The sequence below is a fragment of the Cebus imitator genome, unplaced genomic scaffold (assembly GCF_001604975.1).
Source record: "Cebus imitator isolate Cc_AM_T3 unplaced genomic scaffold, Cebus_imitator-1.0 Scaffold180, whole genome shotgun sequence".
Taxonomy (NCBI): Eukaryota; Metazoa; Chordata; class Mammalia; order Primates; family Cebidae; genus Cebus; species Cebus imitator.
The window spans coordinates 2739091-2759476 of NW_016107495.1; the positions used below are offsets into that span (position 1 = coordinate 2739091).

A 20386-nucleotide genomic window follows, 5' to 3' on the forward strand; every position below is an offset into this window, starting at 1 on the left:
TAAGTGAGATTGCTGTTGCCAATAACCAAGGCTCTTGGTAAATCACTATGGGCCTTGGATTTATTGGGAAAACCTGTACCAAGCAAAATGGGCTTTAGCTATTTGAAGAGGATAAGCATCCTTGTCTAGGGAGAGAAATTTTTAACTCTTTCCCCACCAGGTGTTTTAGTTTCCACTTGTTGCCATCAAGGCCAGCCTCCTTGAGCTTGCTGGAACTGTGGCGCTTCAGGCAACAGAATCTAGTGTCTCACATTGTCACAAGACTCAGGTCCCTCTTATCCGGGGCCCTGCTGTACCCCTACTAGACTGGACCTCCTGGAAAGGAGAACCTGGGGATGGCCTGCTTTTGTGATCTGAACTCAACTGATGGCAGGATTGTAGCTACCAGGAAGATGCCTAACTCCATCCTTCCAGGACAGGGCCTCTTTGGGTATGGCTGACAATGTACCCTCTGGTTCATCAGCCAGAGGCTTTGGTGCAACGGGAAGCGTTGCTGCCTTCCTCTCTAATCCATAGGTCAGTGCTCAGGCTGGATTGGAGTGCTGTGGGCCTCAAAGGGATGAATGCAGTCCAGTAAATCCCTGGCAAAAGGCTCTGGTGGAGCCCAACGGGTAAAATACTGTTTTTTTGTTTTTGAGATGGAAATTTTACTCTTGTTGCCCAGGCTGGAGTGCAATGGCACAGTCTCAGCTCACTGCAACCTCCACCTCACGGGTTCAATTGATTCTTCTGTCCCAGCCTCTTGAGTAGCTGGGATTACAGGTGCGTGCGCCACCATACCTGGCTAATCTTTTGTATTTTTGGTAGAGATGGGGTTTCACCATGTTGGCCAGGCTGGTCTCGAACTCCTGACCTCAGGCGATCCACCCACCTCGGCCTCTCAAATTGCTGGGATTACAGGGGTGAGCCACTGAGCCCAGCCAAATATACTGTTTTAGATCCAAGTAATTTTTGAGCAGGTGAGGCATGGGCTATCTGGACCCAGTGGCTTTGCTGTAAGCCACACCCTCTCAGCCCAGCCAGCAAAACGGGTTTTGAAAGTGTTCCTAACTTTGAAGTGCCAAGCTGGTTTCCACATCCACGTAGGTCAGAACTGGAGGGCGTTAGGTCATCCACAAGGAGAACTCATCATTGCCCGGGAGTACCTAGGGTAGACTCTGTCTCTGGGAATGGTTCTTATCTGCCTATAATGGTCTGAGCCTGGGCTGCAGATGGAAGTAGCTACATTTCTTCGGTGTCCCAGGGAATTGAGTGGTAGCGGCAGAGAGTGCATCAAGTTGGACGGAAGAGAAGGGGTATAAAGTCCTCCCAGATCACCCAAGCTGAGCCTGGTGGTTCTAGTGGTTTCTTGGGGGATCCTTACCACCAGAGGCCCCTCCTGGAAGTGGCTTGAATTGGATATGATCCAGTTTCTTTGATGGCAGGAGTGTTCCTCCAACCCTCCTTTTTCATGCTGCATAAGGGATTCTGGGCTCCAGGCTGGAGATGAACTGTTCAATGCTGGGAAATATTTAAATGTGGAAAGTAACAAAGCAACAGCTCAGCAGATTACTGTTTATTTCCTGCTACCCTGGAGATCAAGAGGATCAAGCAAGAATAATGCCAAGCTAAGATGTCTTCTGGCATAAAGTCCAGATGGCACAGCCAGGTTGGGAGGATGGCCTTCTTAGGGACCTACTAAAACTCACGAATTTTAAAATTCAGTGATAAAGAAGCCAACATCATCTCTTCTGAGCCCTTGTTTTCCCCAAGGTGGGTGGGGTTGAATGGAGTATTGATGGAGCAGGTGGGGATTTCTGCCCATGTCCTTTTCTTGGGAAGTAGTAAGGAATGAGACATGTTGCAGCTTGCTTCTTGACCTCTGCCATCTGTCACTGCCAGCCTTGAGGCCTCTCTGGGATTGAGGCTCAAGTTGCATTCTTTCTACTTAGCAGTAAGACCTTCTGATTTCAGGGGAATTATTCCGGGATCAAGGAAGTTCCTGAGTAGAACTGGTTGGCTCTGTCTTTGGGCTCTGTTACTGAGTTAGTTACAGAGGAAACGTCACTAATTAAAACATCAGGCTGCTGACAGCTCATCCCCTCCTGGTCAGACCTCAGCATTCAGGCTTCTCAGTGCCAAAAGGAACTCTCGTAATTTAGTCCAGCCCCTGGTCAGTACTGGAGAGAGCAGATAAGCTTGGAATGGGTTGGCTTCAGGTCTACTTTTGCTATTTTGCTCTCTGACTTTAAATTTATTACCTTATATAAATCCTATGAACATTATATTGTTAATGGAATTAAAAAATGCATCCATGATGCTTCTCCAATATGCCAACTGCTTAAAAATATCTCCATCTTCTATTTTTGTATCTCTATATACAAATTTCCCTGGTTAAAAATCATAATGTAAATACAGTTTTGATCTTGCTTCTTTCATTTAACACTACCCAGTTCCCCATTAGGCAGTCTCTCTAGTTAATTAAAAAATCTAAAGTTTGCTTCTACCACTGTAAAGAAATCATACTTCTTATTGAGAAAATGAAAATACAAAGCATTTGAAAGGCAAAAAAATCCCTCACTCATAGTCCCAACTTTTAAAAGAAACCGTTATTAACATTTGGTATTTTTTGAGTTTTTTCCTGTGTACATTTGTGTGCATGGGTGTTATAGGGTAAACACACCTGATAGCAATAATTTAAGCATCCCCTTAGAATGACTTTGAATGGCAGACACACCTGAACGTGTGTCCCGAGCAAGGGAACCTGGGAATGGCCAACTCTGAGATTTGTTGCTTGTTTTTGAGGCACATCTGAGCCCCCGACCTGTCCCTTGGAACATGAGCCACACAGGGGGTTGAGGCCCCGAGTTTTGGGGGGTAAATGAAGGTTGCCAGGTGAATATGCTGTATAAATTGCATGCTGTTTGCAGATGATTGTGATTTTCCTGCCCAGCCCTCCCACACTGGGCCGTGAGGTTCTCCCATTCAGCCTGCAGTCACTGGAGTCTCTCCCCTGTAGGTAAGGCCCTAATAAAACCCCATGTCTCGTTTGTTGGCTCTGGGTCTCTTGAGCCAGATACCCTTCCTGTTAATAGGGGATAATAGGGGCTCAGTGCAACAATTGTGATGTTATACATTTGAATTTGCATTCTGCTTTTAAAAAATCAGCATACGCATTTGCAGAAGATTATACTCTTGAGTCACTTTTTTTTCCTTGAATTAGAGTCTGGCTCTGTCACCCAGGCTGGAGTGCAGTGGTGCAGTCGGGGCTCATTGGAACCTCCACCTCCTAGGTTCAAGCGATCCTTCTGCCTCAGCCTCCCAAGTAGCTGGGATTGCAGGTGTGTGCCACCACACCTGGCTAATTTTTGTCTTTTAGTAGAGATGGGTTCACCGTGTTGGCCAGGCTGGTCTCGAACTCCTGACCTCAGGTGATATGCCCATCTCAGCTTCCCAAAGTGCTGGGATTACAAGCGTGAGCCACTGTGCCTGGCCTTGAGTCACTTTTAACAGCTCCATCATGTGGCTGCACCGTAGCTTGCATGTTTCTGTGTAAGTGAATCAGTCTCAGTTTTTTCTTATTTATTTTTTTTTTTGAGATGGAGTTTCACTTTTGTTGCCCAGGCTGGAGTGCAGTGGTGCAATCTCGGTTCACTGCAACCTCTGCCTCCCGGGTTCAAGCAATTCTCCTATCTCAGCCTCCCCAGAAGGTGGAATTACAGGCATGCACCACCATGCCCAGCTACTTTTTTGTATTTTTAGTAGAGACGGGGTTTCACCATGTTGGCCAGGCTGGTCTCAAACTCCTGACCTCAGGTGATCCACCTGCCTCGGTCTCCCAAAGTGCTGGGATTACAGGTGTGAGCCACCGCATCTGGCCCAGTCTCAGTTTTTTCTTTAGATGAACATACTTAGTGTTGGCAGCCATGATGAGTGTGGTATGTCATAACTTACCAACTCTTGTGGTTATTTGAGGGACTCCAGTCTGACCCAGTCTGGCTTATTTCCTTGCTGCCACTGTCCTTGTTTTCTGTGTTTTCTACACTTTCGTAAAAGCTCTTATCTGGCTTCCCAGTAGCTGGAGGATGATGTGACCTGGTGGCCTCAGGGCTTGGCTGAATGGGACAGGTGTAAGGCCCCTTAGACCTCCACCCCATTGTAGAGAGGGGAGTCTGAGCCTAGGAAGGACAGCGTCTCTGGGCTGAGGTTGGTGGTGGTTTTCTCTCCATTGCAAGGTCAGTCTTTGCTTCCTTGTGATGCAGAAAAGCAGCCGAGGAAAGCCCCAGGCTAGACTAGTGGAGTGTAGATTTTCAGCTTTTAAAAAGTAGATTTTAGCCTCTTCATTGGTCTCTCTACCATGTTGGTTGCTGGGCTCTCAGAGAGTTTTAAGGTAATAATAGTAGCAATAGTAGCTGATACTTGCATAGTAATTATATGCTCTAGGCACTATCCTCAGCATTGTTTGTTCATTGAACTCTTACAGCAACTTTATGAGAAAGTTATTAGTATCATCCCCATTTTATAGATGGGTAAACTGAGGCAGAGAGCAGCTAAGTGGCTTGTCCAGTGTTCCACAGTAAAACATGAAAGAGCCGGGATTCAAACCCAGGCAGTCTTTATTCAGAGCTCTTATAACTGCTATGCTTCAGTGTGTCTTAGTGAACCTGGAGGTAACCAGAAAGGTGAGCCTTCACTCTAAAAGTGGCCAGAGGAAAGACAGGCCACCTGCCTGGGCATAGTGCTCTGGGGCTCATAGACCAGCTCAGGCACACTGTGTTCTGTCTTGACATTGCCCTGCATGCTACAAGCATTTATTCAACACCTGCCATGTGCTGTGCACCATGGGAGCACTGTCTGGCACAGGTCTCTCCTGGATATGCATTTTGTTTTTTTGAGACAGAGTTTTGCTCTTGTTGCCCAAGCTGGAGTGCAATGGCATGATCTTGGCTCACTGCAACCTCTGCCCCTCCAAGTACAAGCAATTCTCCTGTCTCAGCCTCCCATATGGCTTGGATTACAGGCATGCACCAACACACCTGGCTATTTTTTTTTTTTTTTTTGTATTTCATAGAGGTGGGGTTTCACCATGTTAGTCAGGGTGGTTGCAAACTCCTGACCTCAGGTGATCCCCCTGCCTCAGCCTCCCAAGATGCTGGGATTATAGACGTGTGCCACCATGCCTGGCCTGGATATGTATTTTTCTTTTTTTCTTTTTTTTTTTTTTGAGACAGTTTCACTCTTGTTACCCAGGCTGGAGTGCAATGGTGCGATCTCGGCTCACCGCAACCTCTGCCTCCTGGGTTCAGGCAATTCTCCTGCTTCAGCCTCCTGAGTAGCTGGGATTACAGGCACGCACCACCATGCCCAGCTAATTTTTTGTAGTTTTAGTAGAGACGGGGTTTCACCATGTTGACCAGGATGGTCTCGATCTCTTGACCTCGTGATCCACCCGCCTCGGCCTCCCGAAGTGTTGGGATTACAGGCGTGAGCCACCGCGCCCGGCGGATATGTATTTTTAAGTGTTCCCCAAGTTCACTTCTTTCTGGCTCTGGGGAGGGAGGATGTTTGGGGCCAGAAGTGGGGACCCCCAACTGTGTCTAGATGTCAGGTTCACGATAAGCCAATTGTCACACCCAGGGTCAGGTTCGAGTTCGTGCTGAGGTAGGAAGGGAGTGGGTGGATGCGCAGAAGGAACACTTGGGCGCCATAGGCAGGTGAAAGATGATTTTATTCAGCAGCAGCTCTCATCAGCAGCGTGCTCTCACACCATCTCCTCGGCCTCAGCTGCTTAGTCCGGCGGCTCCCACACGCAGCTGCGCCGGTTCTCCCTTGTCTTCAGGGTCAGCAGCTTAACTCTTTTCCTCTGGGCATAGCCATTTCCTGGCTCTATGTCTATCTGCCAGACGGTCATTCTTTCTTACAGGGGGCAGTAGCTTCACTCTCTGGGCACACACAAGCCTGTACAGTGTCAGCAGGGCAATTATACCTTTTACAGACAATAGTGGCTTAGGGCCAAGGCATGGCCTTCCCATGTTATGGTTACATGGCTGTGATAACAAGTGGAGTTATATGCCTGCGCTCTAAACTTGCTGAGTCACTCTGGATGTTTATCTTGGCCTATCCTTGACCAAAGCACAGCCATGTTCCTTAGAGAATGTTCTAGATTGAGTATTGTGGGAGATGACCAAGGAGGAAGAAGTCCTTTTCTTCAAATCTGAGTCCAGGTAATTGATGGGGGTGTGACAGATAGAAACACCTGGAAGCAATGAAAGAGGTGCCATTCATATAAAAACCTATTCTTATGCAATTAACAGCTTTACCAATGAACCCTGAGACCTTGTCTTACTAATTGCAATATTCTAGAAGCTGGCGTCTCATTTATCTCCCAGGACAAATTATTTTAAAGCCTCTTGCTTTGTGGATGGAGCGTTTGCAAACAGCAGAGATGTACCGGGGTACATTTTCTCCTCTGTGTCCCTCAGGAGGAGAGCAAGGGGAGCAGGGATGAACTCTGAGCTAAACTTGTGCCTGATGAGAAAAGCAAAGCTTTGAGTTCACCTCTACAGGGGCTGTGTGCTGAGGTCTTGAAGGAACTTGGGAAAGGTCAGACTGGACAGATTTCCTTGTGCAGAGTTCTAAAAACTCTGTCCCCTGCAAAGAGAAGTCTGCCCTTGAGATGTCAGCTCCTGGGACCCAGGACACGAAAGTTGGGGCTGCTGTGGTAACATCACACAGGCCACCTGCCCTCCCCTCCCTGACAGGTGCAGGAAAGCCCCAGAGCCACATCTCTGAAAAGTGCATTGTGTTACTTGCCCCACCTCCTGCTGAATTAAGCTGTGACTAGTGTGGTTGCAAAATGCTGGGAGCTTGGCAGTTCCTCTGCAGTCCACAGGGAGAAGGTTCTGATGATGATGTGTAGTTCTCAGCTTAGCCACCTTTCTAGGGCAGGGCCACTTTTCTTACCTTGTGTCTTTGTGAGACATGCAGCTCTTCGAATTTAATAGCTGGAGAAACCAGGAGGTGTCAGCTAGAATGGGGAGAAATGAGCAGCTTCTAAATTCAGTAGATACGGGGTCCCACTGCAGTCAACCTCGAACATGAAGGAGACAGAGCCTCTTTATCCTGGAAACTCCCCACCCCATTTGCTTGTGATTTCACCATTAGAGGCTCATCTCGGTAATGAACACTCATACTATTTCAGTTCTTTCAAGATACAAATGGAGAGGTGCTCAGTCCCCGGAGCTTTACCTGTGGGCGTGGCTGGGCAGCCGGGAAGCTGTGCCTATCCAGCTGGGTGTGGCTGGATAGTTGGTGGAGCTGGGATTGGGGGTGGGGGTGGGGACACTGGGACAATTTTTTAAAAAGGTTTTAAAATCCCTCTTTCTCCAAACCTCCTGAAAGGCGTATTGGGGCATAGAGACGATAAATTTAGCCGTCTTTGCAAGTACATTCATGCTGCATCTGGGATTCAGACCACCTGGAGTTTACAAGCATGAAGAAAATCAGGCCCAGGCAGTGAGGTCATACATAAACCACTGATGATAATACATGCTCCTCAACCCACAAACTCCCTCCTCTGACCCTGCCAGGGCTGCTTAGTCTGGCGGCTCCCACACGGAGCCATGCTTCTGCTCTGCATAGAATGACTGGGAAGTAGAAAAGTTCCTTTTTACAGTTTCCTTTCTTGTTAAAGAATAAGTTATAAGTGTGCTAATAACTTTGTTAAGCCCTATCCTATGTAGCTGTTAGACATGCCATGCTTACAGGCATGTAGTACATTTTATGTCCTTATACTTGAACCAAGATATCTGTGCTGGATGAGCTCATAGGCATGTCCCAGCTCTCCATTGCTTTTATCTGTTTAGAAAAGTTTTAAGTTATTAGCCAATTGGGTTTTGGTTTAGATTGTGAGGTCTGACTCCAGCCAGCGGAGATCTGCCACAGCAGTACGGACAACCCCAAGTGCATAAGGGATAAATGTGTTTTCCTTTGTTCATTGTACTCTTGTGGTGCAATGGTTAGCGAGAGTACCCTTCCTGCAGTCCAGGAAGCAAAAAATTGTGTTGCTGAAAGATCCGTTGTCTCAGTGCTGATTTTTCTTTGCAGCACCGAGCATCTATTTCCAACAATGACCAGGCATCCTGGGTTCCTAGGACTTGGGACTGACAGTGCTGAAGTGGGGAGAGCCCAGGCCCACCAGGACCAGAGGTCACCCTGGCTTCAGACCTGCAGGCTCTTGGTTACAAGAGCACAGGGCTTTCCATCCTGTGTCACGGTTCATGTCTGAGCCTCTGTCTGCTCGTCAGAGGAGCCTCTTGAGGGGGACGGGAGGACTGGGTTTTACTTGGCTCCTAGCCCCATGCCTTTTACATAGTTGATATCAGTATGTGTTCAGTGTGGAAATAAACCACCACTGGCTGTGGGTACATCTTGGTAGTTAGAGCACAAATTCAGGCTTTGAGAAGAGCTATAATTTCTAAATTCTGATCCTAACCCTTTACTGACCTTTGTGTAACTCAGTTTCCCCTAAAAGAATATCTGTATATCCGTCCATTCATCTCTATTTTCTATCTATCTATCTTCCATCATCTTATCTCCATCATCTATTCATCCATTCATCCATCCATCCATGTATCCATCCGTCTATCTATCTATCTATCTATCTATCTATCTATCTATCTATCTATGTACCTGTCCATATATCTACTCTGTTTTGCCCCAAAACTATGGCAATTTTGAGAAGCACAGACAATACGAACCAGATCTGTGGGAATAAATGAAGCCTGTTTGGGAGCCAGTTTAACTATTTGAGGCCACTCATTCTTTCCCAAACACGCTACATACATTCACTTTAAGTGGCCCCTTTGTGACCTGGAAAAATTAATTCAGCTCCCCTGAAGGCCTCACCCCCATGCAGGCATTGTGGGTATGTGGCCCTGCAAACTCTTCATGCTGTCATCACTCAGCCCCCAACGGCATGGCCACTGACATCCCCCTTCTCTTTCAGACGACCTTTGCCTTCTTCCAGCATTTGCTGGGCGGGTGCGTTTCCTGAGTGGCCGTGCAGTGCTGGATGTCACGGATCGCCTGGCAGGTGAGCAACCCCAGCCCTGCCCCACCCAGCCTCCTGGTAGATTCTCTCCTGGCCTGTGGTTGAATCATTCACCCTGTTATCTTAGACCTGAAATAAACCCCATCAATCATTTAAAATTTTGATAATCTGGTTTCCTGTGTGTGTGACAATCTCCACATTGCCAGAAGACAGTCTTTGTTTTTGATCAAAATGAGGTATGTTTGTACAAAAGCAAAAGAGGTTTTAAGAAACTGTTACAGGTTGAATCTCCCTAACTGGAAAATTGGAAATGCTCTAAAATCTGAAACTTTTTGAGCGCCGACATGACATTCAAAGAAAATACACATTGGGGCATTTCTGATTTCAGATTTTGGGATTAGGGATGCAGAACTGATGAGTATCATGGAAATATTCCCAAATCAGATACATACCTGAAATATTGCTGGTACCAAACACTTTAGATAAGGGACACTCAACCTGGGTGCCTTTCCTCCTCCTGGTAGACACGGATGCTTCTAGCCTAGAGAGTACCTTTGTGTGAATCAGAAGAAGCCTCCCTTTCCAGATAGACACTGCCTGGTGGGTGCATATGGCTTGGTCAATTGATAGCACCATGAAGAGAATTAGAAAATGTTGCCATGTGCAACTTTGGTGTGTGCAGCCTGGCACGCAGGCGCAGGCTGGGCTTTAACCCCACAGGACCCCTTGGCTGGTGCTGGGACTGTGTTATGTGGAGACGGGGACTCGGCATGAATCTGCTCAGCCTTGCTCAAGCTTCAGCTGACGAAAGGTTGCTCCAATCCTGTTTCTGCTTTGAGTCTACAGGAGAAGTCCAAGTGAATTCATTCTGGGGCTGAAATTGGTTCTTGTGGCCCTTGAGGTGGCAACACAGAAAGGACACAGGCTTTGGGGTCCACAGACCCATCTACCATCAGCAGCCCTGAGCTTGGGCAGGTTACTTAGCTTGGTTTCATGATCATTTTTGCTTGCACAAGGCCTCCTCCCTTATCTTGGGAAGGTCCCATCTAGGGAGGGGGGCAGGGAGACTCTGTTCCCTCAACTCCTAATGGTCCCCCTGAAACGCAGACAGATCATGCACCAGCCCAACTTCAATCTTTGTGAGACTACTGGGCTGTCTTCAGGATGGTGTCAAGGCCCCCTGGAGTGGCTCACAGCTGTCACTGCTGCTCTAGGCTGTGCCCCCTTCTCCTGCCCCTAGCTCTATGCACTGGATCACTGAATCCTCATCACCAGCTCACAGGAGGATGTAGATTCCACTTGGTGGAGAAAAGGAGAATGGAGCTCAGAAAAGTGACATGCACAAGGTCCCTTGGTGAGGAATGCAGCACATGTCCTGGGAGGCTGGCTGCAGAGCCAAGCACCCAGGTCTGTGCTGTGCTGCTTCCCTCGACACTCTGTCTCCTGGGTGCCTGCATGCACTGTCCACGCAGTGGCTGGTTTCTCAACCTCTTGCTCTGCCCACACATGGCTGCCTGCCTGGAAAGCCTCCATTCTTTTTACCCTACCTGGGGGATGCCTGCTTGGCTCTGGCATTACCTTCTCCCCAAGTACTTCTCAAGGCTGCGTCCCACATGGTATCACTGGTCTTCTGCTGCCCTCCCCTCCTAGCCCGGCTGTGAGCATTCAGAGAGGGGCCCGGCACATGCTGTATGGCAGAGGACCTTGATGCCAGCTGCCCTTTCAGCTCTTCCCCTGCCCTATCTGTTGCTCCTGGCTTTGCCTCTGCATGGTTCTGTCCTTGTAGCATTCCTGGAGTGGCCTCTTTCCTTACGGGAAGGCAGGTTCGAGGTCTTCCCGGAGCAAATGGGGCGAGTGAGGCAGCGCTGGCTGCGGGTGCGCTGGGGCAGAACAGGGTATATAACTAAGACAGCCCTAGGCACCAGACAAGGAACCCTTTGCCATTGCTCAAAATCAGCATTTTCTGCATGAAAGGTTTACCTCTCCTTGTCTGGGTAATTTATGGGGCCCAGAGGTAGGCTAGTATCTTCACCATATCCACTTACTGTCATTTTTTTCTTATTTCCAAGAGACCTCAAAAGCAAGAGCTTCTCCATAGCTCTTCTGTTAACTCTGTGTCCACGAGGAACAGAAAAGAAAATTTTTATTGATACAGGTGATGTCTAATAATAGCACGGCTTAATAGGAGTAAATCTGCTAATTACTTCAGCTGCTTCTAAGCTGGAGTTTAGTGGAGTTTAGTCCCTCATGCTGGCCCCCAGAAGGGCCTCACCATCTCTGCCAGCTTCAGAGTCAACCCCTGCTACCCAGGTGACCGCCACATCCTTGCACCTGGGGCATGTGGCTCTGAAGTAGCCTGAATTCTATTAGCCAAGATGTGAATGGAGAAGGTGGAGTTGGCTGTGGAACTGAGTTCAGGTGGGGACTGCTACTCTTCCTGTGGAGTGAGCTTCCTGGGGGCTGAAGTGTAAACGCACCTGACTCTGGAAGAGACTGCAAGGAGCAGGAGCGGAGAAAATGTAGCAGGATGGGGAAGGGGGCTCTTTGGGGCACAGGTGGAGACCCCCAGCCTTTGGTGGGTGTCGGGGTGGAGGGTGCGCGCCTGGGCCTGGTTCTTGAGATAGTTCTCACTTTTCCTTGCTGTATTAGTCTGTTCTCAGATAAAGACATACCCGAGACTGAGTAATTGATAAAGAAAAAGAGGTTTAATGGACGAACAGTTCCACATGGCTGGGGAGGCCTCACAATCATGCCACTCATCCTACATGGTGGCAAGGAAGACAGAATTTGTGCAGGGAAATTCCTCCTTATAACCTTATAAAACCGTCAGGTCTCCTGAGACTTACTATTATGAGAACTGCACTGGAAAGACTCCACCGGTTCCCTCCCATGACACGTGGGAATTGTGGGAACTACAATGCAAGATGAGATTTGGGTGGGGACACAGTCAAACCACCTTACCCCCTGTTAAAAATATTGTGTTAAAATGCACAACATAAAATTTGCCACCTTAACCATTTTTGGGTGTACAGTTCAGTGGGTACTAAGTGTCCATGAAGTTTTACAGTCATCTGCAGAACTCTTCACATCTTGGAAAACAGAAACCATGTCCCCATTAGGCACTAACTCCCCATTCCTCCCTTCACCAGACCCTGGTAACCACCATTCTACTTTCTGTCTCTATGATTTTGGCTATCTTGGTATGTCATATAAATGGAATTATACAGTTTTTGTCATTTTATGTCTGGCTTAATTCACACAGCAGAATATCCTCAGGATTTATCTATTATCCATGTTGTAGCAGGTGTCAGAATTTCCTTCCCTTTTTTTTTTTTTTGAGACAGAGTCTCAGTTGCCCAGGCTAGAGTACAGTGGCACGATCTTGGCTCACTGCAACCTCTGCCTCCTGAGTCAAGCCATTCTCCTGCCTCAGCCTCCTGAGTAGCTGGGATTACAGGTGCCTGCCACCATGCCTGGCTAATTTTTTTTTTTTGTATTTTTATTAGAGATGGGGTTTCACCATGTTCGCCAGGCTGGTCTTGAACTCCTGACCTCAAGTGATCCACCCACCTTGGCCTCCCAAAGTGTTGGGATTACAGGCGTGAGCCACTGCACCTGGTCCCCCCAACTTTTTTTGTGGGGAGAGATTCTCATCCTGTCACCTAGGCTGGAGTGTAGTGATGAGATCTCAGCTCACTGCAAACTGTCTCCCAGGCTCAAACCATTCTCATGCTTCAGGCTCCCGAGTAGCTGGGATTACAGGCACCCACCACAACGCCCAGCTAGTTTTTGCATTTTCAGTAGAGGCAGGGTTTTGCCGTGTTGGTCAGGATGGTCTTGAACTCCTGACCTCAAGTAATTCACCTGCCTTGGCCTCTCAAAGTGCTTGGATTACAGGTGTGAGCCACAGCACCTGGCCAGAATTCCTTTCCTTTTGAAGGCTGAATAACATTCCATTGTGTGTACATGCCACATTTTGTTTATCTATTCCTCAGTGGACACTGGGCTGCTTCTGCCTTTTGGCAATTGTGAAAAAGGTTGGTATAAACATGGGTATACAAATATGTCTTTGCGTTTTCACTTATTTTTGCAGGTGAGATTCCATGGAGATTCAGAACACCTCTGAGTTATCGTTATTAAGTATAGGTCAGGATCATCCATTTTCTTTTCTTTTCTTTTTTTTTTTTTTTTTTTAAGATGAAGACTCACTCTGTTGTTCAGGCTGGAGTGTAATAGTGCCATTCAGCTCACTGCAATGTCTACCTCCTGGGTTCAAGCAATTCTCCTGCCTCAGTCTCCTGAGTAGCTGGGATTACAGGCACGAGCCACCACGCCCAGCTGGGTTATTCATTTTCTTTTGGTTCCCTCTCACTGAACTCCTTCTAGTTTCCCCTCATCTCCCACCCTGGGGCTGACAGGGACTGCTTTCCTGTCACCTGTTCTCTTCCGACTCAGCCTGTTTCAAGCACAGGGAACAGAACTCTCAACTCTTTCCAATCAGTGTACCTCTTCGCTTCACTTTAGAAAGCTCCTCCAAGCCCTTTCCTCCAGGATCCTTTCCTGGGGAATGCTGGGGTGACCCACAGGGTGCAGTCCTGCCCTTCCAGTTATCAGGGCCACCTTCACCTCTAAGGTTCCCTGCAAGAGCCCCAAGGGTGTGGCCTCAAAGACAACATTCCTTGAGAAATGTCACCGAGAGAGTGTCAGGCTGACCAGAGGTGGCCCAAGTCATCTTCCCTGGTTCCTCATTGTTCAAGGCTGGCTTTGAAATCAGAGGGACCCACGGGGCTCTCGGGGAAAGACATCCTAAGGGATTGGATGATGTGGAGCTGATGAGGGAAGGACAATTTGCAGTTTCATTAAAAATAAAACTTGGCAGCTCACACCTATAATCCTAGCATTTTGGGAGGCCAAGGTAGGCGGATTGCTTGAGGAGTTCAAGACCAGTCTGGGTAACAGAATGAGACCCCATCTTTACAAAAAATTTTAAAAAAATTAACTGAGCATGGTGGTCCATGCCTGTGGTCCCCAACTACTGAGGCTGAGGCAGGAGAATTACTTGAGCTCGGGAGGTCGAGACTGCAGTGAACCATGATTGTGCCACTCCACTCCAGCCTGGGTGACAGAGCAAGACCCTGTCCCAGTAAATGAATGAATGAATGAATGAATGAATAAATGAATGAATGAAACTCCCGATCAGTCTCTGAAATATGGAATCCCTAGAAATTTGGGGATAGTTGGGGATAGAAAGAGCGTGGACTTTGGAGTCCAGGCAGATTTGGCCTCGGTCCTCTGCTTTGCGCTTTGCCTTGATTTGAGTCTTGCTTTCCTCCTCTGGAAAGTGAACAGACATCCTGCCTTGAGGGTGCTGTGAGCGCGAAATGGAGCTTTGCCGCAAAGCTCTGAGCCCTGGGCTCAGGCAGTTTCCAGGATATGGAAACTGTTTTCTGCAGAATTCCTGGCCCGCAGAATCTTCCAGTTTCTTTGCCCCCAGAATCAATAAAGCACTGCTATGAGTGTTGTTTGCCTGCCCCAGCAATTATCCTTTGGCAGGATGACAGGCAGAGTGTGTGAGTCGCAAAGCCAGCTTCGTTAGTGCTAATGCATTTAGGGTAATGCGGCCACAGTTGAAGGTCCCCTCTGGGGACCCAGGAGAGCTCTTGATGCGGTTTTGATGCGGCCACAGCTCTGGCATTTGCTCCGGTGATGGAGGCTGGTTGGCAGATTCAGCTGGCTTCTGGGTTCTCTGGGGTTTAGAGAGGGTTGGGTGCCTTGGGCAACCAGATTTGAGGGATTCATCAATGGAATGGTCTGTGCAGAGCTTGGTGGTTCACAAGCATGTTCGTGCCTCTGCAGCTGGTCTCGTCCAGAGGTTTGGCATCCGGGCGTCGGGGAGGCTGTGCTAGCCGTCTTCCCTGCCAGCTGTCTTGTCTGCCGTCATGCGTCATGTGAGAAGGTCTCGATTTCCCTCCCCGTAGTTTTTCCTCTGTATTTGCGTGGACTTCCATAGGTGGTGATGTGGATAAATGCAATACCAATATAGTTACTATTTGTCGTCTGCCTGCCTACAGGTAGGGACCTTATGTATATTTATTATCGAATTTCTAACAATCTTGAGCGGTTAGTTAAGCATTTTTTTTTTTTTTTTTTTTTTTTTTTGAGACGAAGTCCCGCTCTGTCACCCAGGCTGGAGTACAGTGGCATGATCTCGGCTCACTGCAACCTCCGCCTACTGGGTTCAAGTGATTCTCCTGCCTCAGCCTCCTGAGTAGCTGGGATTACAGGCATGCACCACCATGCCCAGCTAATTTTTTGTATTTTTAGTAGAGACGAGGTTTCACCATGTTGGTCAGGCTGGTCTCAAACTCCTGACCTCGTGATCCACCTGCCTTGACCTCCCAAAGTGCTGGGATTACGGGCGTGAGCCACTGTGCCTGGCCTTAGTTCAGCATTTTTTCCCCTACTTTATGGATTTGGAAAAAGCTCAGAAAGGTCAGGTGGCTTCTTCAGGCTGACACAGCTGGTGGGGTAGGATTGTGGCTAGCTGTGCCTGCCTTTTTCCTGTTCCCTGGGCTGGAGGAACCATTATGATTGTCAGAGACTCTGCATACTTCTGCCTTTGCATGCCCCTTTCTCCATTAAAAATATTCAAAAATTATAGTTTTTGAATGGTTGGTGTAAGTATAGATATAAACCAGGTTGGATATGTTCATATATTTTCTACTAATGTTAAAAGAAGCTAACACATTTTCATGGGCCCCTAAATGTGTCATGATCCTTAGGCACTGCGTCTGCTGGGCTGCTAGCCCTTTGGGGAACAAAGTTGGTGTCCCAAGAGAGGGAAGTGGGAGAGGGAGAGAGTGACTGGCTCAAGTGACTTTCTTTTTCTGCCTGACAGTGCTGGTGGCCTCAGTTTACCCCCGGAAGCCTCAGGCGGTAGAGCGGCATGTCCTTCCTGTCCTCTGGCACTTCCTGAACACCACCCCCTGGAACGGCATCCTGCCCGTGCCCAGTGGGAACGTCCGTGCGGTGGTGTGCCGGCTGTCCCGGAGCCTCCAGGAGCACATGGGCTCCCGCCTGCTGGACTTTGCCACCAGCCAGCCAAAGCATGTCCTCAAGACGCTCCAGGACCTCTTAGACTCAGAATCCTTGGGAGGCAGCCACAAGGCCACCGAAAGAGGGGTGACCCCTGACAGCAAGACAACTGGCAGCTCACACCCTCTCCAGCTGGATTAAAGACGGATCTGAAATGGGCAATTATTATTTTTTATCTTGTTTCATTTTTATGGTGGAATACTCTCCTGGTTACTTTACCCCTTAGAGTTCCAGATGTACATGGTGTATTTTGAAGTAGAAATAAAAGAGTTACTTATTTTTCTAAGGCTTTATTATCTTGCACTTTTTTAATTGCAGAAAATGTTTTAGTAACTAGGTTTGTGACGAATGAGACGAAATGTGACAGCAGCAAAACCAGTTGCGGACAATGTTGAGACAAAGGAGAAGGAAAAGGGTAGCACGGACCTGTAAGTTGCAGCCCGTTTGAGACAATAGTTCCCCATCTGTGACCTGCTGGGCAAGCCCCGCCGAACCTGCAGCTCCTGGCTTGGTCATCGAATCCAGGCCATTTGTTATGGGCCTGAGTGGAGGTGAGTGTAACAAATGTGTTCAGGGATGTCGTGCATCCCCCTGCGAAAGCTGCAGTGCGTCTGTTGGTCCCGTGGGAGCCTTCAGATGGGATCTGCCCAGCTTATCAAAAGACAAGGGGAATTTGACATTTGCATCACTAAAAGCCTTCTCTAGAAGGCGGCATTCTGGCTAGTCCTGGAGAGGACTAGATGATGTTTTCCCCGTGAAGCACTCAAAATGGAGATTCATGTGGAGCATAACGCGCTATCGGTATGCAGTTGCTGCCGGGTCTGAAATTGCACGGGCTGCAATTGTGGGCTGCATCACCAGCCTGGAGACGTGTGTGGGCACAGCACAGGCCAGGACTTATGCAAGCAGAGAAGGTGTTGGCCCCCCTGGGGGAGCAGCCAGTGAAATGAGGTCCTGGCAGTTGGAGAGGGAAGTCTGGGGCTCAGGATCTGGACACATTAGAGGAGGCTCTGCCTTGGCTGGGACCAGTGGCAGATTAACAACTGTGTGACCAGAAAGAGAGCTCAGGCCATGATCTTAAATGCATGGGCAGGCAGGGCTGGTACAGAGAAGGCTGAAGGGGCAGCATCCCAGCTCTCACAGGGAGCCCACCCTGCAGTCACACGCTGGGGCAGATCCAGACGACCTTAGCCCTGACGGCCCAGCCTCCAGCCAGCAAGTTTTCTGACAGACACCCCCTTCCCCAAACCTTCCCCAGCGGAACCTCTTTCCACTGTCATCTGCCCCCTAGGCATAGCATCTGTTCCACATCCCTATTCTGAGCCTCTCCCGGGGAGTCTGGCTCTGGAAAGCCCCCAATCTACTCACTGATGTATTTCCAGACCCCGCCAGGCTGAGGAAGCCACTTTCCCATCTTGCCTTGTGGCAGCTGTAGCTAGGCCGGCCCCTCCTTATGCCCTGGGGTGAGGTTGGGCCCTGCAAGTCATCCCTGGCCGTGGGCTTTTCATAGGCAGCTTAAGAGTGACTTTGGGTAATTCCAGCCCAGTGAGCTGCTACTCACCTGATTGTGACCCCACCAGGGGCTTCCCTGGGACCATCTAGCTCTTTGTTGATTCTTACTGACCCAGGTTAAAGGCCTGAAAGACAGGCAGCCATCCAAAAACGCCCAAGAGGCTGACAGTCAGTGTTTTAAAAGTGTCACACGATGTAATTAATTGTGTTTGTCTGTCATCAGAGCAAATGTTTTTGGTTTGGTGAGGAGACTCGCATTTTCTGCTTTTATCCTAGAATGTATCAGAATATTTCAGGATTTTTTAGATCCCTAGGAGTCCAGGGATGTAGAGTCTGGGAGGGATTCTGAAGGCAGAAGTGAAGCTCAGCAGTACTGTCTTGTGTTCCTGCCTTCCATGCCTGTTCTCACACAGGAAACTTCCCATCCCATGGGTCCCCCTCCCACTCAGGGGTGGAGTCATCGAAAACGATTGAAAACAGGGGAAAAGTGCAGAATACATCTTTACACTGTTCTCTTTTCCCTCATTATTTCATGTTTTAATCACACCTGTGGTGTGAAGCTGCTGGGATGCCCTGGGTAGCTCCGGGGTACCTTGGGAAATTTTCTTCTCAAAAGATTTCCCCAGGTCATTACTTTTAAAACAAAGGGAAGACTGCATGTTGGTGGCCTGGCCCTGGGCCTGTTGGGAATACCTGTGGGAATCTAATGGGAAGGCCTGTCGTGGGAAATGAAGATTGTCCTCAGAGCCGGGGCTGGGGCTGAGCCCACACATCCTTTGCTTGGTTCTGTGTGGCCAGGAATGCCACTTACATGAGATGCCCTTGGGCGTGGGAATGCAGCCTCTAATCATGGAAGATTCTCTCTCAATCGCTCTATTCGTGTAACAGAAATGCAGGTTCAGCCACTCATCGCTTGTAGACTCCGATGAACAAATGGGAGGTCTGGAACAAGGAAAGTGACTTTTTAGTTTAGGGGAAGAAGCTGCCTTGAGGGGTACCGCTTCATTTATGGACCAGAAAGTGGGCACTTTTAAAGTGTGTGTGGGGGTGTGTGTGCTGGCATGAATGTCCTGCAGGAGAGGAAGCGGGCAGGTGGGGGAGCCCACATACTTGCTTTGATGACTTATCTACTGGGTGGTTGAGCTGGCATCTCTGTGGGAAAACGTGAGGTTGTAAAGGTGGCTGAAGCTCTCCAGGTGAGGGAGAGTTTCGTAGTAGGCACACTTTGGGTTATTAATTAATTGACTTGTCTCTGTAGGCAGTTTCCTAGTGGGTGCAAGTTCTGCTCTGAAGCTTCTAAGCACACAGTGAGATGAACTTGCCCTGTAGGAGTGTCTGGTGAAGGGGAGTTAGTAGGTTATAGTTGAATTTCTAAAGAGCTAAGAAGGAAGTGGGGAACAAGGAGAAATAGGGAAAAGAGAAGATAAATAAATATATATATATATATATATTTTTTAGACAGAGTCTTGCTCTGTTGCCCTGGCTGGAGTGAAGTGGCACAATCTCAGCTCACAACCTCTGCCTCCCAAGTTCAAGTGATTCTCCTGACTCAGCCTCCTGAGTAGCTGGGACTACAGGCATGTGCCACCATGCCTGGCTAATTTTTGTATTTTTAGTAGAGACAAGGTTTCACTATGTTGGCCAGGCTGGTCTCGAACTCTTGACCTCGTGATCCACCTGCCTCGGCCTCCCAAAGTGTTGGGATTACAGGCATGAGCCACTGCACCCAGCAGACAAATAATTTTAAGAACTTTTTCTTTCTTAGAAAAATGGGTGTACTCGGTTCAGAGTGAGACTCACAGACTGGAGACCTGTCTGAGAACTGTAAGTGCCAGGACTTCCTTTTACATCAAGTAGAATTTTTTGAGATCTTAGGGAACTTTTCCTCTAGGTCCATTGTGGCAGGTCAGGTCTTGCTAACGCAGGCCTCCATAACAACTGTTTCAATAGTGACTGAGTGGTTAAGTTAAACACTAAAAGCTGAGAGAGCCAGTAGCCTTACACGAAGGCTGGAATGTAATAAAAGCCCAAGAATTTTGCCTAGGCCTTTCCTGAGCCTTAAAGCATGACAAGATAATGAAGGAATTCTTAGCGGGATCCTTTTAGGATTAAACCAGTTTTATTGGGGTCTGAAGGAACTCCCCAACCCTCCATGATTTAGCAGGAGACAAGATAAGGGTAATCACCCGAGCACCTGGACCCATCTAGATTAACTAAATTTACTGAGGCTCCAGAGGAAGGTCTTCAGGACTTAGATCTTAGTTACAGATTAGAAGAAGTTAATCATGTATGTCTTTGGATGAAGGCACACTTACACATAGTCATGTAGCTTAGAAGGCATGTAAGCTCTGGAAAACTGTAATTTTGAGTTGGTCTGGTGGTATTTTCCAGGCCTTCTCCCTGTGACCGGTTATAGAAATAAACTCTCTTCCTCTCCAGTTCATTTGCATCTTGTTATTGGGCCAGGGGAAATAGCCCGACCCTCAGCTTGGTCTGGGAACAAAATCTCTCGTCTTGTTTTCTCCTCTCTCTATCATCTCCTACCTTCAGAGATAATGAATGTTTCCCCCCTTTCACTGTGCTTCAGAATCATCTGGCAAGACTTAAAAAATACTGAGTTCTACCCCCACCCCCTACCCTACAGTGTTTTGATTCAATTGGTCTGAGGTCAGGCCTAGGCAGCTGTATATTTTTCTTCTTTTAACTCCAGGTGATTCTAATGGCTGGGCAAAATTTAAAAACACAATA

General features: G+C 48.2%; 1 protein-coding gene across 6 annotated transcripts in view; it reads left to right on the top strand.

Moving 5' to 3' along the window:
• The window catches only part of TOGARAM2 (TOG array regulator of axonemal microtubules 2), a 75836-nt gene extending 59424 nt beyond the window's left edge, over positions 1 to 16412 (top strand). For 5 of the 6 annotated variants that reach the window (XM_037744640.1, XM_017545657.2, XM_017545659.2 and 2 more), the window contains 2 exons: positions 8987 to 9073; positions 15930 to 16412. In XM_037744640.1, coding sequence (XP_037600568.1) covers positions 8987 to 9073; positions 15930 to 16267 — 425 coding nt within the window. In that variant the 3' untranslated portion in view covers positions 16268 to 16412. Of the gene's footprint in view, positions 1 to 7380; positions 7500 to 8986; positions 9074 to 15929 lie in introns of those variants that run through there. The other variant, XM_017545660.2, reaches the window with a different exon arrangement.
• Positions 16413 to 20386: the final 3974 nt, after the last annotated feature.